Source organism: Rhea pennata, chromosome 3 (assembly GCF_028389875.1).
Source record: "Rhea pennata isolate bPtePen1 chromosome 3, bPtePen1.pri, whole genome shotgun sequence".
NCBI classification, from domain to species: Eukaryota; Metazoa; Chordata; class Aves; order Rheiformes; family Rheidae; genus Rhea; species Rhea pennata.
In genome coordinates this window covers 44,945,390-44,966,785 of record NC_084665.1, presented here as the reverse complement: position 1 = coordinate 44,966,785, position 21,396 = coordinate 44,945,390, and the positions used below count along the sequence as shown (strand labels likewise).

Here is a 21,396-nt window from a genome sequence, read left to right as displayed (position 1 = left end):
TCCTGCCTATGCAACTAGTCAAGAGACTAGTCAAAAACTAGTTTTCAAAGTCAGAACTCTGTTTCTAGAAGACTGCATAGTATACTTTTTTCTTTTTTAAAAGCCTATTAACACAGATATTCTACAGCATAAGAAGATGCTAAATACCCACTTCCACTCACTTTCAGTAGTAACTAGATCTCTTACTATCCCTGCTGCTGAAAGTCTTTCTTATATATATTTATGATAAACATTACCACTATAAAGCACAATATGTTGTCTACCTTAAATAAATATTCTGAAAAGAAATAAAAGCAGTGTCATCATTTCCATTTGATGGAGACTCAGTCATTTTAACTAGTCCTCCAAGGCTGTTTTCCACCAATTTCAATTAATAATCATGAATTTAGCTAATATTACACTTATAATTGGGGGAAAAAAGACTTAACAAGTTATGTCAGTCTAAACTACTTGCTTAGTATCCATATTGTATTTTTTCTCCTCCTTTCTGAATCATGGGACAAATTACTATGCTCCATGCTACAGCTCACTGATTTGCAGGTAGACATCTTTGCTAAACTTTCCTCAAAACCTATTCAGAGGAAGGAAGTAGTTAATCCTTCTTAAACACTTTTTACCCAAGAGATTAGCAGTGAGAGCATGTACCTCTCCTTTACCAGGCAAATGGTAAACATCATCTCCCACATCCTGTAACAGCATCTTCCCTGCACCTCTAGGCACACTGCAGCTGCTCCCTTGAGCATGTGTTAGTCAGACATCACTGGGTCAGCAAACACAAGAAAGTCTTCTTAACTTAAGAGTTAGGGTTCTCAACTAGGAGTGAGGAGTCTGACTAAGTGTGGGTACCTACATCACAGCCACAGTCTCCTTCGAAGAGGAGAGAAATCTAGTCAACATAGCACATTATTCAGGGGCAATTCGTGTTATCCTGAAGTAGACATTGACATCTAGTCAGCTAAATCAAGCCCTGAACTAACTGCTGCTTAGATTTCCACTCACTATAAAGACAGTCTCAACAGCTAGCTTAACTAGAGACACCTAACAGAAAGCAAGCTGAAACCCAGACCAGCATTGTAGCCTATAGAGCAATGGAAGCACAATAAACTTAGATACAGGTGACAGCTGGTTGTGATGAACAGTCTGGTTATATAGTCACACATTTTCTCAGTGCTCTTAAGACATGATGATCTGATTTTGCGAACCTTACATTGTTTTAATTAACTGTCTGAAAGGAGGCTAGCTATGACTAAATTTGAAAGATGGGATTGACACAATAAATACAGTACATTCCTTCCCTTGACGAGTTAACAGTACAAGTTAGACAAAACATACAGCAAGAGTTGGCCTGTATTTAGGTAGTACAGGGGCTACTTTATAAATCAGCTTCCAGACAGACACTATGTCTAGTAATTTTTCTTTCCTTCAGCACACCAGTCTGATAAAGATTCTTAATGCTTCTCATTTTATATAAACATAGCAATATTTCATCTAATTGAAGTTCTTCAAAGATGCAAAACAATTAACATTAGGGAAAGTTTTCTGATCTTTTTGACTCTTGTATAACAGAAACTTCCATTAACTACAATAGGAGTTAAGAGCAAATAATATTTACCTGGTATAACTGTGTTGTTACAGCTACTCCTATTTCTGATTCTAGAAAACGGAAATTAAGTCATACCTACTTCAAGGCTCCATTTGTATTTCTATATGGCATTCTACTTGGGCATACAAGACCGTGTTATTTTTTTAAAACGGAGCACTATACTATAGGTTACCTCAATTCAATAAATGATTAAAACCTGAAAAACACCTGAGTCAATGGGCAAATATGATGAAGTATTGGTATCTTCAGTAAGTTTCCACCTTATTTTAGTCTTGGTTTTAAATTTCTTTATTAAGAAATTTAATTTCTTCATTAGGATTCTAGAGGAATATATACAAACATAGTTTGCATGATTTATAGAAGACAAATAAGCTGCAAAAGATGAGAATGACATGACCTGGTGACTAGATAAACTGAGCTCATTAAATCAACAGGTCATTTCACATAGTCAAATGGAAAGTTATACTTCTAGGAATATACTGTGTAGACCAGCTTCTAAACATGGAGACTTTTCTTGGAAAATGATGACTAAGAAAAAGCTATCAGAAGACAGTCAGTTCAATGTTATCACTCAGCTGAATGCCATAGCGAGTGTGAGAGGATATAAAAAAAGAATTCAGCATATACAGGGGGAACACTACACAGGTATGGAGAAGCAATGTTATTGCTGTACATGAGATTTGTGAGACAATTCATGGATTACTGTATCCAGTTCTGATATCCAAAGTTCAACATACTAGTCAAAATTTGAACCAGTGTACAGAAAATTCCCCCTAAAAGAGATGCTGTAGTTCAGAACAGGGATCGTGAGCCAGACAAAGAAGTACTGTTTCATGGACCACATTACACACAAGTTGGACTAGATACACAGGATTGTGCATTTTGAACTACAGCAAAATGAACTGCTTTCCTCAGAAAATTAAATTGTTATACTATGTTTTAGACAATTTTTTGCATCTGCTTTGTAACCCACCATTAGCAATCTAGAATTTAAAAGTCACTAAAGTATATCATGGAACTTGAAAAAAATGAATGGAAAATAGCATCAAGACTGAAAGTGGGTCAGACTAAAAATATGCATATACAAATTCCCCACATAAGCAAAAAACATAGAATGTGGAAAAAATAAAAGCCATATATGAACATTCAAAGTCTTTCTGGTCATGAAGGAAAGCTCTTGCAGCAGCACTGCACAAGATAGTTTATGGATTTTTCTAGAAAGACTGAGGCTGAGAATAAAGGGTGAGAAACAGGGATGTACAGGACATCTTCCTTTCCACTTTGCAGAAGGAATCACAGTCTGATACACTATACCAAATTCAATTATTTAGTTTTGTGATATCATTCAAAAATTTGTAAAGACTTGATACAGCTACTCAAACAGGTTTACATTGGAAAGCTAAAGCTACAGAAGTGCTTTAAAACTTTATCCAGAATCAGAAAGTACTATTAAATTTCTTACTTGAATCACTTCATTCCTCACATATTACAAGAAGGTATACTAGGATTTTTAATTGGTGTTCTCAGACATTGCCAAAAAAAACAAGAGGTAAAAACAAAAGTAAAGAAATAACACACTTCCCTTTGTCCGTTCATTTTGCTTTGCAATCCTTCACTTACAATGTTGCTCCCTAAGTGCATTTCTTATGTGAAATGGATTGTATACAGACTAGCAGGACTAGCGTAGGGCTCTTAAGGGCCATACCCCTGTCTAACAATCTGGATTTGTTTCTGTTTAGTAAACAGTGTCTGGGGTCTGCAGGGGTAGAAACACTCAGACATCTGGTTTTTTGAAATGGAAAAATGAAGCGTGAGGAAATAATGAAGTACAGACATTCTTAATAGCTGCAAGCAGTGGGACATTCCAACATTATTAACTCTTTCATTAACCCACTGGTGTACTCTAGAACAACTGTAATACTACAGACATTTTCCTTGGTATTTTGACTACAAGACTTGAAAAGCAATTTCTAAGACCAAAACTGATTTTTTTTTTTTTGTAAATTTCTGATGCAAGACCAAAATATGCAACTTGAACTCATTTTACTTGTCAAATGTACTTAAGAGTTCCTGTTCAGCAGTAGCTATATTTAACAATATGCTTTATAAAATAATAAAGATACCATGCAAATAGCAATTGTAAACATGCTTTGTAGAAAGATAGAGTAAAAAGAACCAAGTATTTGGATTAATAAAAGTTTTCCATGTTGTTAACAACCAGGATTTCAGTGACCTGGCTGAGGCTAATTAGATTTAAAAAATTAGCAAACAAAGAGGAGAAGAAAGAGCCTCTAATTAAAGTTGAATACAAAGGACTATCATCTGGAAGCTCCATCGTAGAAATTGCTTTGCAAATTAGGTGCTAAAATAAACTAAGTCGCTTTTCATTAGTCCTCAGAAAGTATATTTTGAGCCTAACTACAAGAAATGATTAGCTGCTGGATTGTTGGATATATACTTGTAAAAGTACATATTGCTTTAGCAATAGATGACATCTCAAGGGCAGCAGTCGTTCCATTACCTCTCCTCTGAGGGAAGAGCAGCTAAGTTTATTCTGAACACTGCCATCGATGCAGACTAGCACAGGTGATAGTTTCCTGTACAGGAGTCAGCAAAAGTGAGATTTCTTATCTACCAAGTTTTTCTGCTCACAGCATTTCATGAACAGAATCAACTGATATAAGTGTTTCTAAAGCCTGTTCCACTGGTAGTACACAACAGAATATTAGGAAAAAAAAAAAGTATATATCAACAAAACCTGGCAGATCCCCTCCCATTGAACAAATAGTTACAAAGCCCTCCAAAACAATTTGTTATTAATACCATTTTGGGAGAGATCCACACTCAAGGTACAATTGCAAGGAGTATGGAAAAAAATCAAGAAATCTACAGTAAAAATATAAAGCTACTACTAACTAGTAGACTGTACTTAGCAGTTAAATAGATACACTACTATATGCAAAAAGATGTTGTTTTCAATGAAAAAACTTAAATATACCATCATTTATATGCAGAAAAAATTAAATATATCGTGGTAATAAAATTAATTTGTTTAAAGTATCACAGTCTACCAAATCACCCATTTTAGCTACAGGAAAGAGGATGTGCCAGACAAAATAATTCTGCCTCTGCAAATCTTACTGAAGAACTGTAAGCTTTACAGTCTGATTTTGCTTCAAGCTATCCACATCAAGTTCCTCCTTTAGAAAGAATTACCCTGCAGGTTTATCTGCAGGTTCATTGGAGAAATATTTTAACAGAGGCCAGAAATACTAGGTAATTCTCCATTCATCTGACATTAAAAGGAAAAATACAAATGGGCATTCATGCATGAAAAATAAGTTAAAATAACATTGAAAGACTGGCATAAAGTGACAAAACCTATAGCTTTAGAACTAAATGCTGCAAAACCTCCTGAATCCTACCTATGAAAGAAAGAGAAAAACCTACAGACATTGGATGATTTGACATACCACATGTGCTGCTAAGCACGTGAGGAAGCGTCCTATAAATAGGATCTATAAACAGAAATCACCTTGCAATTATTTTTTGTCTTTCCAATGAATGCTCATCTGTTCTTTTGGTTCAAGGCATTAGTCCCCAATTGTGCAATAAAAGTAAAAGCTTCAGAATTAGGGATGACAGTGGCAGGCAGAGGGACAAAGAAAGAAAGTACGTTCCAGCTACACAGCAGGTAATGATGTTGTGTCATGAAGATAAGGACTTTGGACATCATTAAGACTACAATGCAGAGGTGGATTCATAAAGACAGCCTACTCAGATACACTAATTCTTGCTTTCTTTCCTTCTGGTCCTACGACTTTCGTACTCTTGGCCGCATAGTTCAGAGTTGCAATCTACGCAAGGTCTTCTGTCTGGCAGCAAGACTCTTAGAAAGCAGGAAAAGTGGGTTTGAATCTGCTCAGAAATTAGGCCTTACTTCCTGAATGAGAGCATGCACTATTCTGCAAAACTTGGGTGCTGTCTCCTGGTTTTGCCACACTTTTGAATGAAAGTAACCACAGCAAGACTACTTCGTGCTTCAGTGTTCTTTACTTCTTACTTTTAGCATGCCTTCAAGATCAGGAGTTTAATACTTCAGGGCCCAAACTGCAGGGCATACACGCAAGACCAGAAATGCAAGGGGGTGAAAAACTTTCTGCTGAGTGAAAACAGGAACATCTAAATGTTATTTAGAAACTCGAGTCAGGCATCTAGATCCAACTGAAAACACCAGTGCGGGTACTCTGGTCTTATCCTTTACTTTCTTCTTGTAATTCTTCTGCATACACAGTAGCCTCTTGCCCCAAAACATCTGGAACTGTTGTTAATGTAAATGAAATGCAACAAAGAATTCAAAGAATCAGTCAGTTGCCAAATATTTATGTAATGTAATAAAAAAAACACCACTACTTTGGAACCAAGGACAGCTGGGAATAGAACAATTAAAACATAATACAGGGGATATTGAGCAGGAAAAGAGATAGTAGCCAAGCAACAGATTTTAACACCAGCATGGTGAAGTTCAAAACCAAATTAACATGTCATCCAATTCCCAAATTATATTTCCGGTCCTACTTTCAAGAACTATAAAATTTTACCTCCTAACACACACCGGAAACCATCCCCACGATAACCTGCCTTACAGTGGCAACTGAAGGACCCTGGTGTGTTGTAGCAGAAGGCATCTGGATGACAGCGGCCCTGCTGACATTCATCTATATCTGTAAGATAAAAGATCAATTTCCGGTAACTGTTCTTCCTGACAAACAATAACTTACAAATTATAATGATTAATTAAAGTACAAGTCTGTTGTATGACATTCAGGCACCTATTTGAGGTTATCTGATCAGAATTATAAACTTATGTAGAATTACTAGAATTTGAAAGAACATCTGTACAAAAACATTAAGAAAAAAATATACACGTATTTTAGATTCTAGCTCTTAAATCCCTGCATCCTCTTATTCTTAAATGAACAATGTTGATGAGTAACTAGCACTGTTAACTCACAGTATTCTAGAATAACTTGCCCATGTTTTGCAAGGTACAGACCAATAAACAGAGAGAGAGGGATAGAATTTGGATAGCAAGATTTCCAACATGTCAGCTGGAGTGTAGCAGGGAAGCAGCTCTACCCAAAGAAATGAAACACAGTATAGTATTTCTACAAATTCAGAATTCTAAGTATTACCTTAATAATATAAACCAGCCTAGTGCAAACAGTTCCATCAGATGACAATCTGATCTGCTAACTGCAACTGCTCCAATTTTTATACCTACCTCATCTCTGACCACCTGTAGCACAAATATCGAAGAGTGAATTCAAACATGGAGAGAGGAAAGGACAAGACCTTAATGCAGTGCTTGCCTGGGGGGCTTAAGCTATGACATTTCCTATATTAAATCAGAAGTAACTACAGGACATTGCAATAACCAGCCAAGTTGTACAATAAAGAGTATTAAAAAAAAAAAAAAAAAAAAAAAAAAAAAAAAAAAAAAAAACAAACAAGAGTGCTACCCACCCTCACAGGCACGCCCATCACCAGAGAAGCCAGGGAGACACGAGCAGATGTAGGCAGACCCTCCGGTGTACACACATTGGGCACGCTGAGGAATGTCACAGTTGTGTGTGCCTGTCTGACAATGGTTTATGGTATATTCAACAGCTGCAGGTAATACGCATTAAAAATAAAAGAAAGAAAAAAGAAAAGAGAGATGAACATTTGGATTTCCCTCCTCAAACTCTGAAGCTTGTAATATCTTTGTAGAGAGAGAACAGCCATAAAAGCATACAAAAGAGAAGGAGAAAGGTTTTTATGCTGAGATCTCCCTTTCCACTCATGCTACATGTTTAACACTGTTAAAGCAAGGGCCTGACTCCTCTCAGCTTTGCACAAATGTTTGTTAACATGCAGTATGGGAGAAAGGCTACCACAGTCACAGACTCTAACATCCAAGATACTTTTGTTTATACAAGAGAGTCCTGGATGAAGAAATGTAAGGAATCTCACAGAGACACCTCACATACTAGCTAAGTGGCCAGTTTACTGCTCTGGGAATTATTAGATATCCTGCTACACTAACCTAGCATTGACCCAGGGTTGTTGTCACTTGGCAACAAATAGGAACTATGACTCACTCAATCGGAGATAAACACATTTGTCAACTAATGGAGAGATTTTGACTAATTAAGGCAGCTGGGGCCAGTCCTGCAGCTTTTCATAACTTACTTTCTCAGTGTTGACAGCAGTGACTCTGAAAGCATTTCATTGTTTTACACACAAAAATGTTTCAGCTACTCTCCAGAACTCTCCCCATGCTTACCTGATAAGCCAAGGAAGAGTAAAGGAGACCATGATATTAGGGAAGGAAAAAAAAAAAAAAAAAAGAAAAAAAGAGGAGGGGGGCAAAATATTACAAAATTCTTGAACCCAGAAATACACAAGTCTGCAGCATATGCATCTAGGAATAGACTTTCAGCTGCTATAGCAAAAAGTCACTGAGGCTTTCTTTACATAGTTGTCACTAAGAGCTGTCAGATGCTGAGACCAGACTCTACAATGCTCCTTTCACCACATACATGGACGGAAACTACCACAGTATCAGCATGAAAATAACAAAACTGCTTTCAGATCTTGCTACAATTGCAAGATTATTTTCTCCATTTCTCTGGGGGAGGCAACATTGTTAAAATCATTTAGGAGATCTGTTCCACTTGATGAAGTAAGTTTTAGACTACAAAATTACCTTTTTAGAACTGCATTTTAAAAGCACTCATTTTAGATTATTAGTTCCTAATAAGTCCCCGTGTCCTTCTATTCTGCAGTCTACAAATACAGAACAGCACTTATTTACAACTCTCTCGCACCATTTGGTGATTCACAGAGCTAGTATGAAAAAGCTGCAGTTCTAAAAAAGCTGAGTCAGACCTGGTATCCCAAAGCAAGCAACAAAAGCACAAAGATGGTAACTGCTGCCTCTTCAGGAGTTCATGTTGTCTCTGAGCTGTAAAGCACCCCTCTGCGGGAAGGGGGACAAGAACACCAAAACATTTCTTTTCAGCCTGCTGGGAAAATACAGTTCATCTTCTGCTTACTCAGTCTTATGGATGCAAAGTTTGGTTTTGATTGAAGGAAGCAATCATACTGAAATCTTTCAAACTAAGCAAGGAATTGCATAGCATTTGGAACAAGTGTGTCAGATTCACAGGGAAGTGGTAGAATGAAGCCAGTGAGGTCATGGCTGGAGAGAAGAAGGAGTCCTTTCAGGTTGAAGTGTCAAAAGGGCAGTGGTGGATATAATGGAAAGAATATAATGCTCTTCTTTCACATTGCACCCTACCCCTTCCACTGTCTCAGCAGAAGTTGCTTTTTCCAAATGCTCTGCAATAAAGGGGAGGGTCAGGGTGCACGTGAGCAGATGCAAATGGTAATTCCTACTGGACGAGAGAGATGGACTTGCACTGGAATGTAATACACAGCATGCAAGGTCACACACCTAGGGGAAGTAATGCAACTTCCTGATGTAAGATAGAGGCTCTTCATTTGGGAACAGGTATGATGAGCTGAACAAATTAGCTGATCACAGGTTAGCTGAGCTACCACCATGAAACAGTCATGAAAGAAGCAAAGGTGACCCTCACCCGTTTCAGTTATTTCCAAGAGAAAGAGGAATTGGTACAATCACACTGGAATAGTGTGTACAGGTCTTGTTATCAAGAGATATACCAATCAGAGAATTATGGGGAAAAAATAAAGCCTATTTTAAAATAAAATGAGGCTGAAAGGGCTTGCCATATATGGAATAGTAAAACCAAGGCTTTGAAAGCATGCAATTGTTTTTTGCATTTTAAAAACTTTTTCACATGTCCCTTGATATCAGGTATGGAGAGTATGACACAAAAATAAGTGTTTATGAAAACTGCCAGTCTGCAAAACTAAGACAAAAATTTTAATTACAAAAAGATAATCTCCTATCCTCTTTGACCAGAGAAATTTTCCCAATGAGGAGACTTCCAGACTGGAAGTAGGCAGGACACCCTGCCTTAAATATTATTTAACAGTGAAACGGGGGGGGGGAGGGGGGGAACAGTTGGAGCTCTTGCAGAAGAGTCACAACCCTTTCTTCAAATCTGCCATTTGTAGATTTTGGGGGTTTATAGCCTTTGATACTTGCAATGTAACTGACACCCAAGAGAATCAGCTTTATGTTCACTAGGGTAAAGCTTAACGGTTTTCCCTCTATAAGGAAAATTTGCTTTCAATACACATTCCACATAAACAGCTTCAAACTCTGTAGCTACTACATGGAATTTTTACAATTTTAGTGGGAAAAAAACCCAGAACAAATAAGAAAAAAGAGCCCTTGGTAAGATAATCTTATCCAGCAAGTACAGGTTAACTCAGGCTTCTCCTAGAGAAATGTTTTTAAAACACTAAATAAACATAATTCAGTGACAACTACTGAATTTGGAGTTTTAATAGTCCATTACTACACCAGCCAGGTTTCCTCAGAACCTCAAAGACTTTAACAGTGAAATAATCTGTAGTTATAATTTCTTTTCAGTATAGTTAATCATCACTTCAGTATAAACCTGCATATAACTTAGACACACTTGTTTTGACCTGGCACTGCCCTGTTTAAATGATGAATCATAAACATTTATTTGGAATTAGAATTAACAAAGAGAGAAAAAAAACCTACAAAATCCCAAAAAGCCAAAGCTCAGGACTACAGAAAATTATTTAAAGCGATGGTGTATTAAATGCAACCTAGTCTTGAGACTGAGATGCTGTGAAATGAGGGCATATTAATGGCTACTGTTAAATTTAAATTTGTAAAAGAAAAAAGTTCACTTCTGTGTGAAATCTGAAGCTAAATAATGGTACAGAAAAGGTAGAAGCATTCCATAAACAATTCTGTTTTATATTTGGACAGAGCATGAATGGGCAATTTTTATGAGAGGAAAACAAAAGTACTGTAGGCACCTTCTTTGGTTACCTAACGGATTGTAATCAATAACTGCTGCACAAACTCCTAAATTCAACTCAAGCTAGAAGTAGAACAGCTTCTAGAAGCTCTGTCTTCTGGTTCTGCTAGATGAAGCACAACCCAAAACCAGTCAGGCAGCACTTTAAGAAGTCTGAAACTCACCAACACACGTCTGTCCATCTTCTGCAAACTGGTATCCATCAACACACTCACATCGGTAGGTTCCTGGCTGGTTACTGCATACTGCATTAATGCCACATAATGCTGGTTGCTCTGAGCATTCATCAACATCTAGATTATTGTAAGGATTCCAGTTATTACAATGCTGCATTCAACACAGATGCCAGAAAATAAGTGGAACTTTAACTTTTTCTGTAACTATTACAAAATCCTGTCATTATAGTATAGAGAGAAGATTTTAGGCAACAAGAATGCTATACAGAGCTTGTGAATAAAAGATTCCTTGAAAGGAAGTTTCAGGTTAGATGGTTTCAAGGGGTTCCATCACAGCCCTGTATCCTACATGCCTGTGCTCTGTATGCACGTGCATATGCCATTCCTCCTCTCCCTCAACAACTTCTAATTTAGCAGACCAATTTTAACCAGATTTTACTGAGCAGTAAAATTCTCACAGGTAAGTTCTTACAATTTTTATGAAAATAGGAATTAGCTATGAACGATGCCTTGTAGGCTAGCAAGAAATACTCAAGGTGACCCTCCAGAGGGACCAATTTTTTTTAAATTGCTTATTCAGATAGGCCAGCTGTTTCAGCATCTCTCTAAACTATCTCCCCCCAAACCAATCTCTTAGGACAGTTCATTTTACTGGAATAGCTAGTCCTGAAGGTCAATACACTCCACAGAAACCAGATTCTGTGTTAGCTGTCATTTATTTTGTAATAAAATGCTCCTCATACCATAACAAACTTGTCCATCTCCACGAAAGCCAACTGAACATTCACAGAAGAAACGATTCCCTGTTCCTGGACGACATATTGCATTGGTATCACAGTTATGGGTACCAGTGTAGCAAGGATTTCGGTTAATATCAGCAGAACCATCTGTCAAGAGAGATCACATTTAGCTGTAATGACTCTGTCCAAGTAGAAGGATAAAGACACAGCCCAGACAATTGCTTGTAGTACATGTCAAAGAAAAAGGACATGTTTTGCACCAGGAAGAGGGGGCCTTCCAGGCAATATGCAGGACACAGGTCTCAAATATGACAACAGCACCTGTATTCTTTGTTACTTCTGCAAATAATTGTTGAGTGTTAAAAAACAAACAAGCAAACAAACAAACATAACCCCCCAAAACTGACAAAGATACCTGACTCCAGGCCCCAAATATGATTCTTAATGCCTATTTTGTTCATTGTAATTAGTCAAACTTTATCTTTAGAATAAAAATAGACAGATAGATAAATACATAGATAGATAGATAAAAAGGAAGGATACAGGGTTCCTGTGCTCATTTGGTATGCATTATCAAATTGTTCCTTTGCTTTCTTCTGATTTTAATGCATTTGGAAAAAACGGAAACAGACTCACAAGCAACCTTTTCATGGAGGAAAAAAAAAAAAAAACAAAAACAAAAAAAACAGAGCAACTGCAAATTAAGGAAACACACTGACAAAATGCTGGCAAGTTTTCACCTAATCCCAGTAAGACATTTCATAAGCTGTCTAACTTCCAAAGATATAATGTCATGTTTCAAGATGAACTATAGAAAGTAGTCCTTCCAATAGCAGACCTTATTGCCCTGTTTTAACTTTTGTTCTATCAATGCAAAAAAGAAAATATTCATAAAGGAACTATAATTCAGGTAAAAATCAATGATACATTCCATGCATCCAAACAGCATTAGATTCAAGCCAACATGGCACACAAACTCCACAGGATTTCAGGAGGAGAAAATCCCTTAGTTTTCCTTCCCCAAGTAAAAATACACCCTTCAACAGGGTTATTTTTCTTCTTAATGGATGGAACCGGACTTTCAAGGACCTATGCAGCTAATAAATTTAATTAATTAGCACCTAGCTAAGTTAAGATAGAAGATTATAGGAGCTTGGCTCTCAACTATTCTCAAAAGAGAAGAAAAAAAGATTTCCAATTCATACATACCACTGATTGGGCCAATGGAATTACTCATGGCATATCGCAGAATCTGCTCATCTTTGTTATACAAGACAAACACACTGTCTACTGAGAGCTGCTGAGTAGCAGAAGCAGCATGGTGAGAGTCATCATGAACGCATTCATCAAAGGAGATGGTTTGTCGCCACTGATAGGCAGCCGTGTATGAGGAAGCAATCCCATCCCTTTCTGGCTCCGTCACTGTGTATTCCCTGGTGGACGATGAAGTGATCACTGCAGAATGGCAACAAACAGCAAGAAGCTATTAAAGCAGACCTATTTCCAGGCAAAGGAATAAAATGTCACTTGACTAGGCTTATTTTGTCCTCAGATAGCAAAACCTTGAAGAACCAGCCACATAATATATCTAGACAAAATTTAAAGATTGTCACTCCACAGAGTAAAGTTCAATTTCACCAGAGGGGACAGCCTTTCTACAGAGCAGGTAGATGTTCAGCACAGCACACATTGCCCAAACAACTCCTCCAAAACTCTGAAGTAGCTTGGCACAAAGCGGAAGCTTCTTGTTGCCTCCAAGGCATCACAGTTCAAAACAACAGGCAAAATACGAAAAGGAGTTCAAAACTGACTACTGAAAATAGAGCAGCAACAACGCAGCTAAATCACTTGGAGCTGTCTCTAGCAACCAGAGCATGCTCTTGGAGTTTATTCTCCCAAGTATCCAAACGTACTCAGGTGCTTGGGTACACCCAAGGCAACTGCATCTTTATTGCTCTTTGACAGTGGGGCTGGATGGATGGCAGCAACACTCCAGCGACACTTTGATTTTGTTGTATTGAAGCACCCATAATTTTAGCCAAGAAGAGGAAAGCAGAAGAGGAGGTATCCCACTGTAAATGGTGGCATGAAAAGCAGATCACTCTTACCAAATCTCAGACTTCAAAGGAATTGTGAGAAGCACTGAAAAAACGGTGGGAAAAAAACTGGTACCGAAATTAAGAGTGTCTTATTTTCTGGTCAGTTATTCAAATTAAATTCAAATTATGCTGACAAATGCTTGTTACTAGCACACAGCATGGCCATTCCTATGCAGCTTACATAACATGTACTGGTATATAAGCAATCTGTACACTTTCCCTGGACAAGATCAAAGCCTACTTAATGACAAAATCCCTACAAATAGGTATATTCCAGTCTAGCTCCTACTGAAGAGCTGTGCACATCACAAAAAGTTTTGTAATTTGTATGACTGCACCAGTAGTATAAGAACAAGACCAGTGGAATGAGAATCTGGTGTGTTTTGCAAACATCAGTTCAGAGAAAGTTAAACTCAGAAATTCTTCAATAAAAAGATTAGAAGTATTTGCATCGTCTCAGTTATAATTCACCTTTTCCAGGACCTGTTCCTAAGAGGCAAAAAGCAACTTTGTATTAATTGGTCACAAACACATCTGAAGGATGCAATAAAATAACATTTTTTCAGATTGTCTTACTTTCCACTCTGAGAAATGTGCACTCTCATATCATTTCATTCTTAGGGCACCTTACCAGAACTAGAAGTGTGATAGAGCTCAGTGTACGGTTCTATGTGGACTGATGAACCAGAAGGGATCTCTGGTATTCTGCCCTCCATTTCTGTGCTGATGGTAAGGTGACCATGCTCATCAATTCCACTGAATTTCTGTTTGATAACCAGCTTCTCGTTGTTGCCAAGGAAGGTAACTTCAGTTTGCCGTGTAAACTCACCACCTAAAGAAACAGTATTAGTTTAAACCACTTAACAGTAATTTCTGACTCCTTCTATCAAACTATTGTTTCTAGTGGCTAAAATATAAATGAGTACTTTCTGCCAGCTTTTATGCAGTGTAATTGCTAACAGTTTGGTTTCCTACAGAAATAACTTCCAGAGCTGTATAGATAATATTCTTGGCTACTGTAAGTAAACTACTTTCTCCTAAGTACTGAACATGCTGAACTGCAAGGAAGTCTGTAGTTAAAAAAAAAAAAAAAAAAAAAAAAAAAAAAAAAAACTTAAACCTTAGATTTTATTGTATTAGTTACAATGGGAAAGGAGTTGCACATTTTAGAGAAAATCACAGAATCATAGAATATCTCAATTGAAAATACAGTCAAGTTAAGGAGATTCAATACACTTATTTCCAAATCAAAATCAAGTGAAATGCTTGTTGTAAATTCCAGGAAAATCTTTAAACACACAAAATCAAAAAAAGTTATGCTCAGTTAACACAATGATGATATAAATCTAAATTCACACAATAGCATCATAAAGAAGAAAAAAAAAGTACACATTCTCCTAAAACAGGCTGGACCTACAGCTTAAATTCATGTGCACAAATAAGAATCTAGGCCCTTATCTACTTATGAAGAGCCTGAATTCTGAAATGGGGTTTTCCCTCAAACAAGTTAAAAGAATCATTAGAGTCTACATTCACGTAGAAATTGCTTGTTCAGAATTTCAGACCTTCATGAGGCGAGACTTTCATTGGCTTAGATTGTGCCAAGGGCAGTAAACACAGACCTAATCAGATATTAATTCCCTGAAAATAAGTCTGTCAGGAGAATGAAGTCAGCAGCAGAGATGGGAGGCATCAAGGAGGTGAAAACGCAGCTAGAGCGTAGCTCTAGAAGACCACTGGCAAGAAACATGTTACACCTCTTGTAGTATTATTGCAGTAATTCTGTATACTTTGTTACCAAAAAAAAAGAAAAAAGAAAAAAAAAAGATAGTTTCTAATAATCTGTTTCTTATATGGGAATTGGCCAATTCATTATCCTTCTCTGAAAGGGACTTACATGCTTGTGCACTGACGAAAAATAAAAATCTCAATATCTATATAACGGAAATAGGAAAAATGATAAGTTTCTTGACAAAACAACCCATTTTCAACTCAAAGCAAGCAAGTTTTCACCCTGTATTTCTACTAGATAAACATTTCTTTTCTCTCAAGCCAGACAAAAGAACAACACCATTTATAAACATTATTTTAATTAAAAAGTTACCAGTAACACTGAATCCATTTTTATATCCTTCCTGTTCCACAGCAAACATCCATCCTATGATACCTCCAATAGAGGCAAGCGGCAGTAAAGAATACCCCAAAGTCTCTGGGATTGTGCTGATGGCAGTATAGGCACGTCCTTGGTTCATCACAACATAGGAGTGGAGGTCAGTATTCTCAAATATAACTGGAACTGGGTTATTTCCTACAAAGACTCTTCCTTTGACCTTCCCATTGACCCTCTGAGGAGATCCTGGCAAATCAATACAATGAATCAGAATAAAATGGTAGTTCTCACATACTCTCAAGAAACATGTTCAGAGCATTCACTATTTCAAACAAAGATATTAATACCAACATGAAGAGCAAAAACAAACAAGCAAATAACAATTAATTAGACAGGCTAGACAGGAAACTGCCTACAAATCACCTGTGAATTTGTCTATATATGTTTTTGTCATTACACTGTGACTGAGTGGCTATAACTGCCTTAAGAGATATTTGTTATCCTCATTAACAATTTTTCATCTGTGGATAACTCAATGAACAGATTAAGTTGTTACAATATCTATGACCACAAGTGGCATACAGTAATTTCAGTGGAAGATCACACTTCATATCAATACCTCCTGAATGCAAATTTGGTCATCCCCTATTAGAAGGCTACCACCATTAGACATTCAGATTACTAGCTGTCTTTTCTATATATAATTCCCTAAGTACCTAAGATAAGTTCATGTAGCATTATCATCAGAAACTTTGTTTCCTTCTCTGGGAAATCCATCAACTGAATACTAAGCAGTAGTTTTTGCTTTCCTGCCTTATAAAACACGAAGTCTGCAGTCAGCTATTTTAGTTGTCAAAATGCATCCATAGTCTGAGTGAAATTACTGTGAGGATTACAAGTGTATACATAAGAAATTCCTTCATGGATCTTACACAGGAACAAAGTTTAAACTGCTATCTAACAAAAATCTAGCAGATTAGCCCTTTAGTACAGAAGCTTAAGAACTGGATAAAGAGGAGCCATGCTTTTTACTTTGATGATCAAAGTTAAGTTGTTCATCCCTTTTAAACTGTCCATTTCTACAGTGGAGACCAGATCAGATTATACAACACAGTAGAAGAACTTCATGACTATAATTTCAGCAATAAACACTGAATGTTACACTATCAATTAAATTATGTTCATTACATAGCAGCTTATTTGTTCTAAAAAGTCATGCTAAAATACTATGCATTTAATTGATCAAAATAAATTTGCTTCATTTAAAAACCCAATCCTTTTAAAGTATATTTCACTTCTTAATACACCTTTCAAAACATTTCTATTGCTAAATCTTTTAAGTAGTATTTACCACATATCTTTAAAAAAAAAAAAAAAAACTCTTGAAAATAGGTCATCCCATTCAAAAATGTCATGTGTAACTGCTGCATGTGTGTCTAATTTTCAAAGAGTTACCTTCTGGTACACATTGTCTGCCATTTCCTTTGTAACCAGCAATACAACTGCAACAAAATCCATTGGGATAATCTGTGCAAATAGCATGAACGGAGCACTGGTGACGGTTGTTAGCACAGGTCTGTTCGACATCTGTGTGGTAGCGGAACACTGCAGAAAATAAGACCAGTCATTTAAACTACATAGCTACTGCAGTATTCACACATCCCAGGTGTAGTTTCAAAATCCCAGTAGACTCACTGAAATAGGTTCTTCATTTTGTCATTATGGAAAAGAAACAATTGCAGCTGACTTGCTAACACTGAATTATGCAAATAGTAGTCCACTATTTTCCAGAAAACATCAGGGCTTCAGATGCTAGAAATCTGTGTAGTTCTATTGACTTCAGTGGACCTATATTAATATACAGTGGTTTATAAACTGTCTCAGTAAAACTAAACACATAGAAAGTTTAACACGTTCTGCTTTCCAAACCAAAACAAAAAGCAGCCTCTCTAAACTCAGAACAAATCCCATCAATAAAATATTTAAGAGCCTGTACCAACTGATGTACCCTGTAATTCTAGTTGGCTTACCCCATTCATTCATAGAGATGGCAATCTTATCTGGTTCAAGGAACATTTAACATCTGGGCAGTAAGCCATACTTTTTTGAATTTTCTATAAACACTCCCTCAGAAGTCAGATTTGCCAATCCTGTCCTTGTATTACAAGAGGTCATGAACTCCTAAGCTGACAATTTTTACAGTAGATGCTAGTCTCATCCTTTATTAAATCACTTTTATTCAATAGTATGTTTATGAAAGGCAAAAATCCAGTTTTAAATAGAACTGATCATAAAATCCTCACCACGAACAGACAGTTAATGCAGCTATTGAAGTCCAGATCATACCTTTAACAAGAATTCCTGGGCAAAATACATGGATAAAGTAGTTTCTACCAAGAATGTGCTAGCTTTAGAAATATCAGCACCTCTATAGGAGGCTTTCCTTACGACAGATTGAGGTCTCAGAGAGACACCGCAGGTTTGCTCTCCTGTGAGCCGGATTAGCAGGATTAGCTGACTAAACCGGCAGGATCTGAATCAGAGGTGACATCCAACTTAACTGCCGCCATGAATAACACAAATCTACTAAATATGCACAGATTTTTAGATACAAAGGTAGCGAAAAAGAAACAGATTACTCCTTTAATAGCTCAGTTTCATGTGTGTCTGATTTCTTCCAACCTACTCTCTGTACAAGGACACAAGCACTACAAGAGACCTTACCTATCCCAGTTTCATCAAATTCTTCCACGTCTATGACCTGGGGTTGCTGTGGGGGAAACTGCTGGACTTGGAATTGGCGAGGTGGAGCTTTTGCTGTTGGGAAATCTTGATGACCATACAAAGACTCAGTGGAAGGTATTTCTGTTACATCTTGGTACGAAGTCATAAAGTCCTCTGCAGCTAGGTGAGGAACACTATATGTAAGGTGGTGCTGATCCCCTTCTGTACTGTCCATAGGGCTGGTTACATGTTCCAGTCTTATTTCAGTGGAGCCATAATCTGACATAAATGGTTTTGAAGTCATCTCTTGGTCTTGTTCGCTGGACTCTAGGCTCTCCAAAACACTGCTGATCTTGGCAGGCACAATACTGTCAGAAGAGCTACCAATCTCAAACACCCAGACACCTTGCCTGCCAACATTGCTACTTCTGTCAAAGAGAAGCATATGCCAAATCAAACCAGTCAAGTACAAATTCTGTGATATTTACATCCTACACATAAATAATCTGTTTCTATCGGTGGAGATTATACTCCATCGAGAAATACCAGGATAAAACTGCTGAGTTATCTTTCTCTACATAGTACTAAATAGGTACATTTTATAAAGCTACAAAACATCCCTGGTCGTTTGGGCAGCTTTTCCCTTCCACAGTCAGAGTTTTCCTTGAGAATTTCTACCTTCCTTGTCTCCAAAGAGATGAGAACAAAAAGAGGAGACATTTGAACCACAAAGGTCTTGTTAGCAATTGTTAGAACTTTCTAACACATTCCCCTTTCTTCTTGCCCACATTTCTGCAGAAAAGACTGTGCACATAAAAGTATTAAGAGTTAAAGCTCTAAACAAGAGGTCTAATTTTTAGAAGGGCTAAGTACTGTCCCTGGCAGCTGCCAGGGACAACAGGACTACGGATTTCTGACAAATTAGACCAAAGTCCTTATATTCTTTGAGAGGGTATATATTTATCACTGGCAGGCAGACTTTGCAATTTCTCATGCAATTGCTAATGGCATCTTGTTATTTCTCATTGTCTCATGCTGCAATTATTAAAAAGAGCGTGGAACTCCTTGGTGTTTCTTGGGGAGTTTAAACAAACAAAAGAAGCATACTTCTGTAGGTTTCTGATGGTGTCTTCATCATTAGCAATGATATTGTAGGATCCTGGTTTTTCCCAAAAGTAGTAATTTGTAGAGGCTTGACTAAAGCCAACCATAGCAGGAATCTTTCCATCATCATTCTTGGAGTACGTACTATAAAACTGCAAACTATCTTCTGGATAAAGGAAAATAGCATAGGAACTGGAATCAGAAGAGGCTAGAACAGCCTGGAATGTGTTTCTCTGTGAAGAAAATTTAAAATCCACTTACTCATGGAAAAATAGCCAAGATAGACAAGAGGATGATATTTTATAAACAAAGAATCAAAATCTGAGTTTCCATAAAAGGTAATGTATCATGTACTCATTACAGATTGATCAATCAACTTTTCAGATAAATCAACATTAAGCTTATAGTTTGCTACAATAGTTTTTCCTTAAATATCCATAAATAATAAAAAGTTGAACGTGTTACAAAATAGCCATAGAGGCTGCCTAAAACACAACAATTCTAAATTCTATAAAATGCAGAGCATGCTAGGCAGTCTCCTTAAAACAGCGTGATGTACTAGACTAATCAGAAAGATGTATAAAGTTGATATGTTTATAAACAGAATATTTAAAGAAAAACTCAAGTTTTATGTTGTTGCAACTCTGTTATTCTTTATAGGAGCACTCCTACATACTGTAGGAATCATCAGCACAGTACCTGATACATCAGCTATTCATCACCACCACAGTGTGGAACCATTACTGTGAAATAGTTGGTGTGTCAAGTCAGGTACAAGAAATTATGTTAGGCAAAATAAGATCTGCTAAGTCACAGTGATGCTCTCAACTTAATACACTGTGAGCAGATCCATAAGCTGGGATTGTTACGGTGCATAGTTACACATGTTCGGAAGTCTTCACAGGACAGGACCCAACACACTTCAAATGGGAAGATGAAATGCAAGTAATACAAAAAAAATAAGCCCCTTACACATAAGCTACCTATTTCTTCATTCAAGGAAGATAAGTCTCCTACCAAAATAGTAGCTACAATGAATGGGCTTTTTGTGAATGCAATGGCATCCATCAAAAATGAGTTCATAGTTCACTACAATTAAAGTTTCCATCAGTCCATATACCTATCACATTTTGAATAATTTGATACTAGATAAAATGACTTCGTTTACACTGTTCAATGAACTCTTAACTGGATTATACTGCACAGATACTAGGATGTCCTGCCATGTATTTCCAGTTATACATCGCAACTAACAGATTCAAAATAAGGATTGTCAGGCAACACAAAGAAATGTATCTATTCAGACTTAAGCATTTTCTTCTAAATGACTAAAATACTATAAAATAGAAGTCAAGTAAAAACTCTGGAAGCTCCCATCTTGCTACACTCTTTTCAACAACAAAAGAATACATTCTTAACTGTACAGGATTTATTCACACATAAAGGAATTCAAGCCTTCAGAACAATAGGCTATGGTGTTAAACTTCACTGAACTTGCTGTCCTACATGTACTAAAGCTCTGCTGAACATTCACCTTTTCATTCAAAGTAACATCTTCTCCAGGTGCCTGGTAAGGAGCCACACGCTTCCATGTAACAATCACAACACTGCTGGGATCAAATGTGGTCTCAGGAAAACCTCTTTTGATGTAGTCTGAAGCAAGCTGTAGAACATCTGGGGATGAATCTTCTCTGTAATATACGTTTCCACGTCCATCTGTTGTGTCTAGATCAGCCATAAAGGGAGCAATAGCCCCAAAACTGACTGGGAATTCACCAAGATATTCTTCTTCATTTGAAGGTTCATTCACTGCAATAATCCCGTTAGTGGCAACCTAATAAAAAAGT

The 21,396-nt window shown here is 37.0% G+C and overlaps 1 protein-coding gene across 1 annotated transcript in view; it reads right to left on the bottom strand.

Moving 5' to 3' along the window:
• NID1 (nidogen 1) overlaps positions 1-21,396 on the bottom strand; it is a 48,300-nt gene that overhangs the window by 18,401 nt on the left and 8,503 nt on the right. The window contains exons 2-12 of the mRNA XM_062572172.1: positions 21,084-21,383; positions 19,553-19,782; positions 18,446-18,873; positions 17,177-17,326; positions 15,716-15,967; positions 14,243-14,443; positions 12,722-12,967; positions 11,516-11,659; positions 10,761-10,889; positions 7,130-7,273; positions 6,205-6,327 (exon numbers count right to left, since the gene is read on the bottom strand). Coding sequence (XP_062428156.1) covers positions 6,205-6,327; positions 7,130-7,273; positions 10,761-10,889; positions 11,516-11,659; positions 12,722-12,967; positions 14,243-14,443; positions 15,716-15,967; positions 17,177-17,326; positions 18,446-18,873; positions 19,553-19,782; positions 21,084-21,383 — 2,347 coding nt within the window. The remainder of the gene's footprint in view (positions 1-6,204; positions 6,328-7,129; positions 7,274-10,760; positions 10,890-11,515; positions 11,660-12,721; positions 12,968-14,242; positions 14,444-15,715; positions 15,968-17,176; positions 17,327-18,445; positions 18,874-19,552; positions 19,783-21,083; positions 21,384-21,396) is intronic.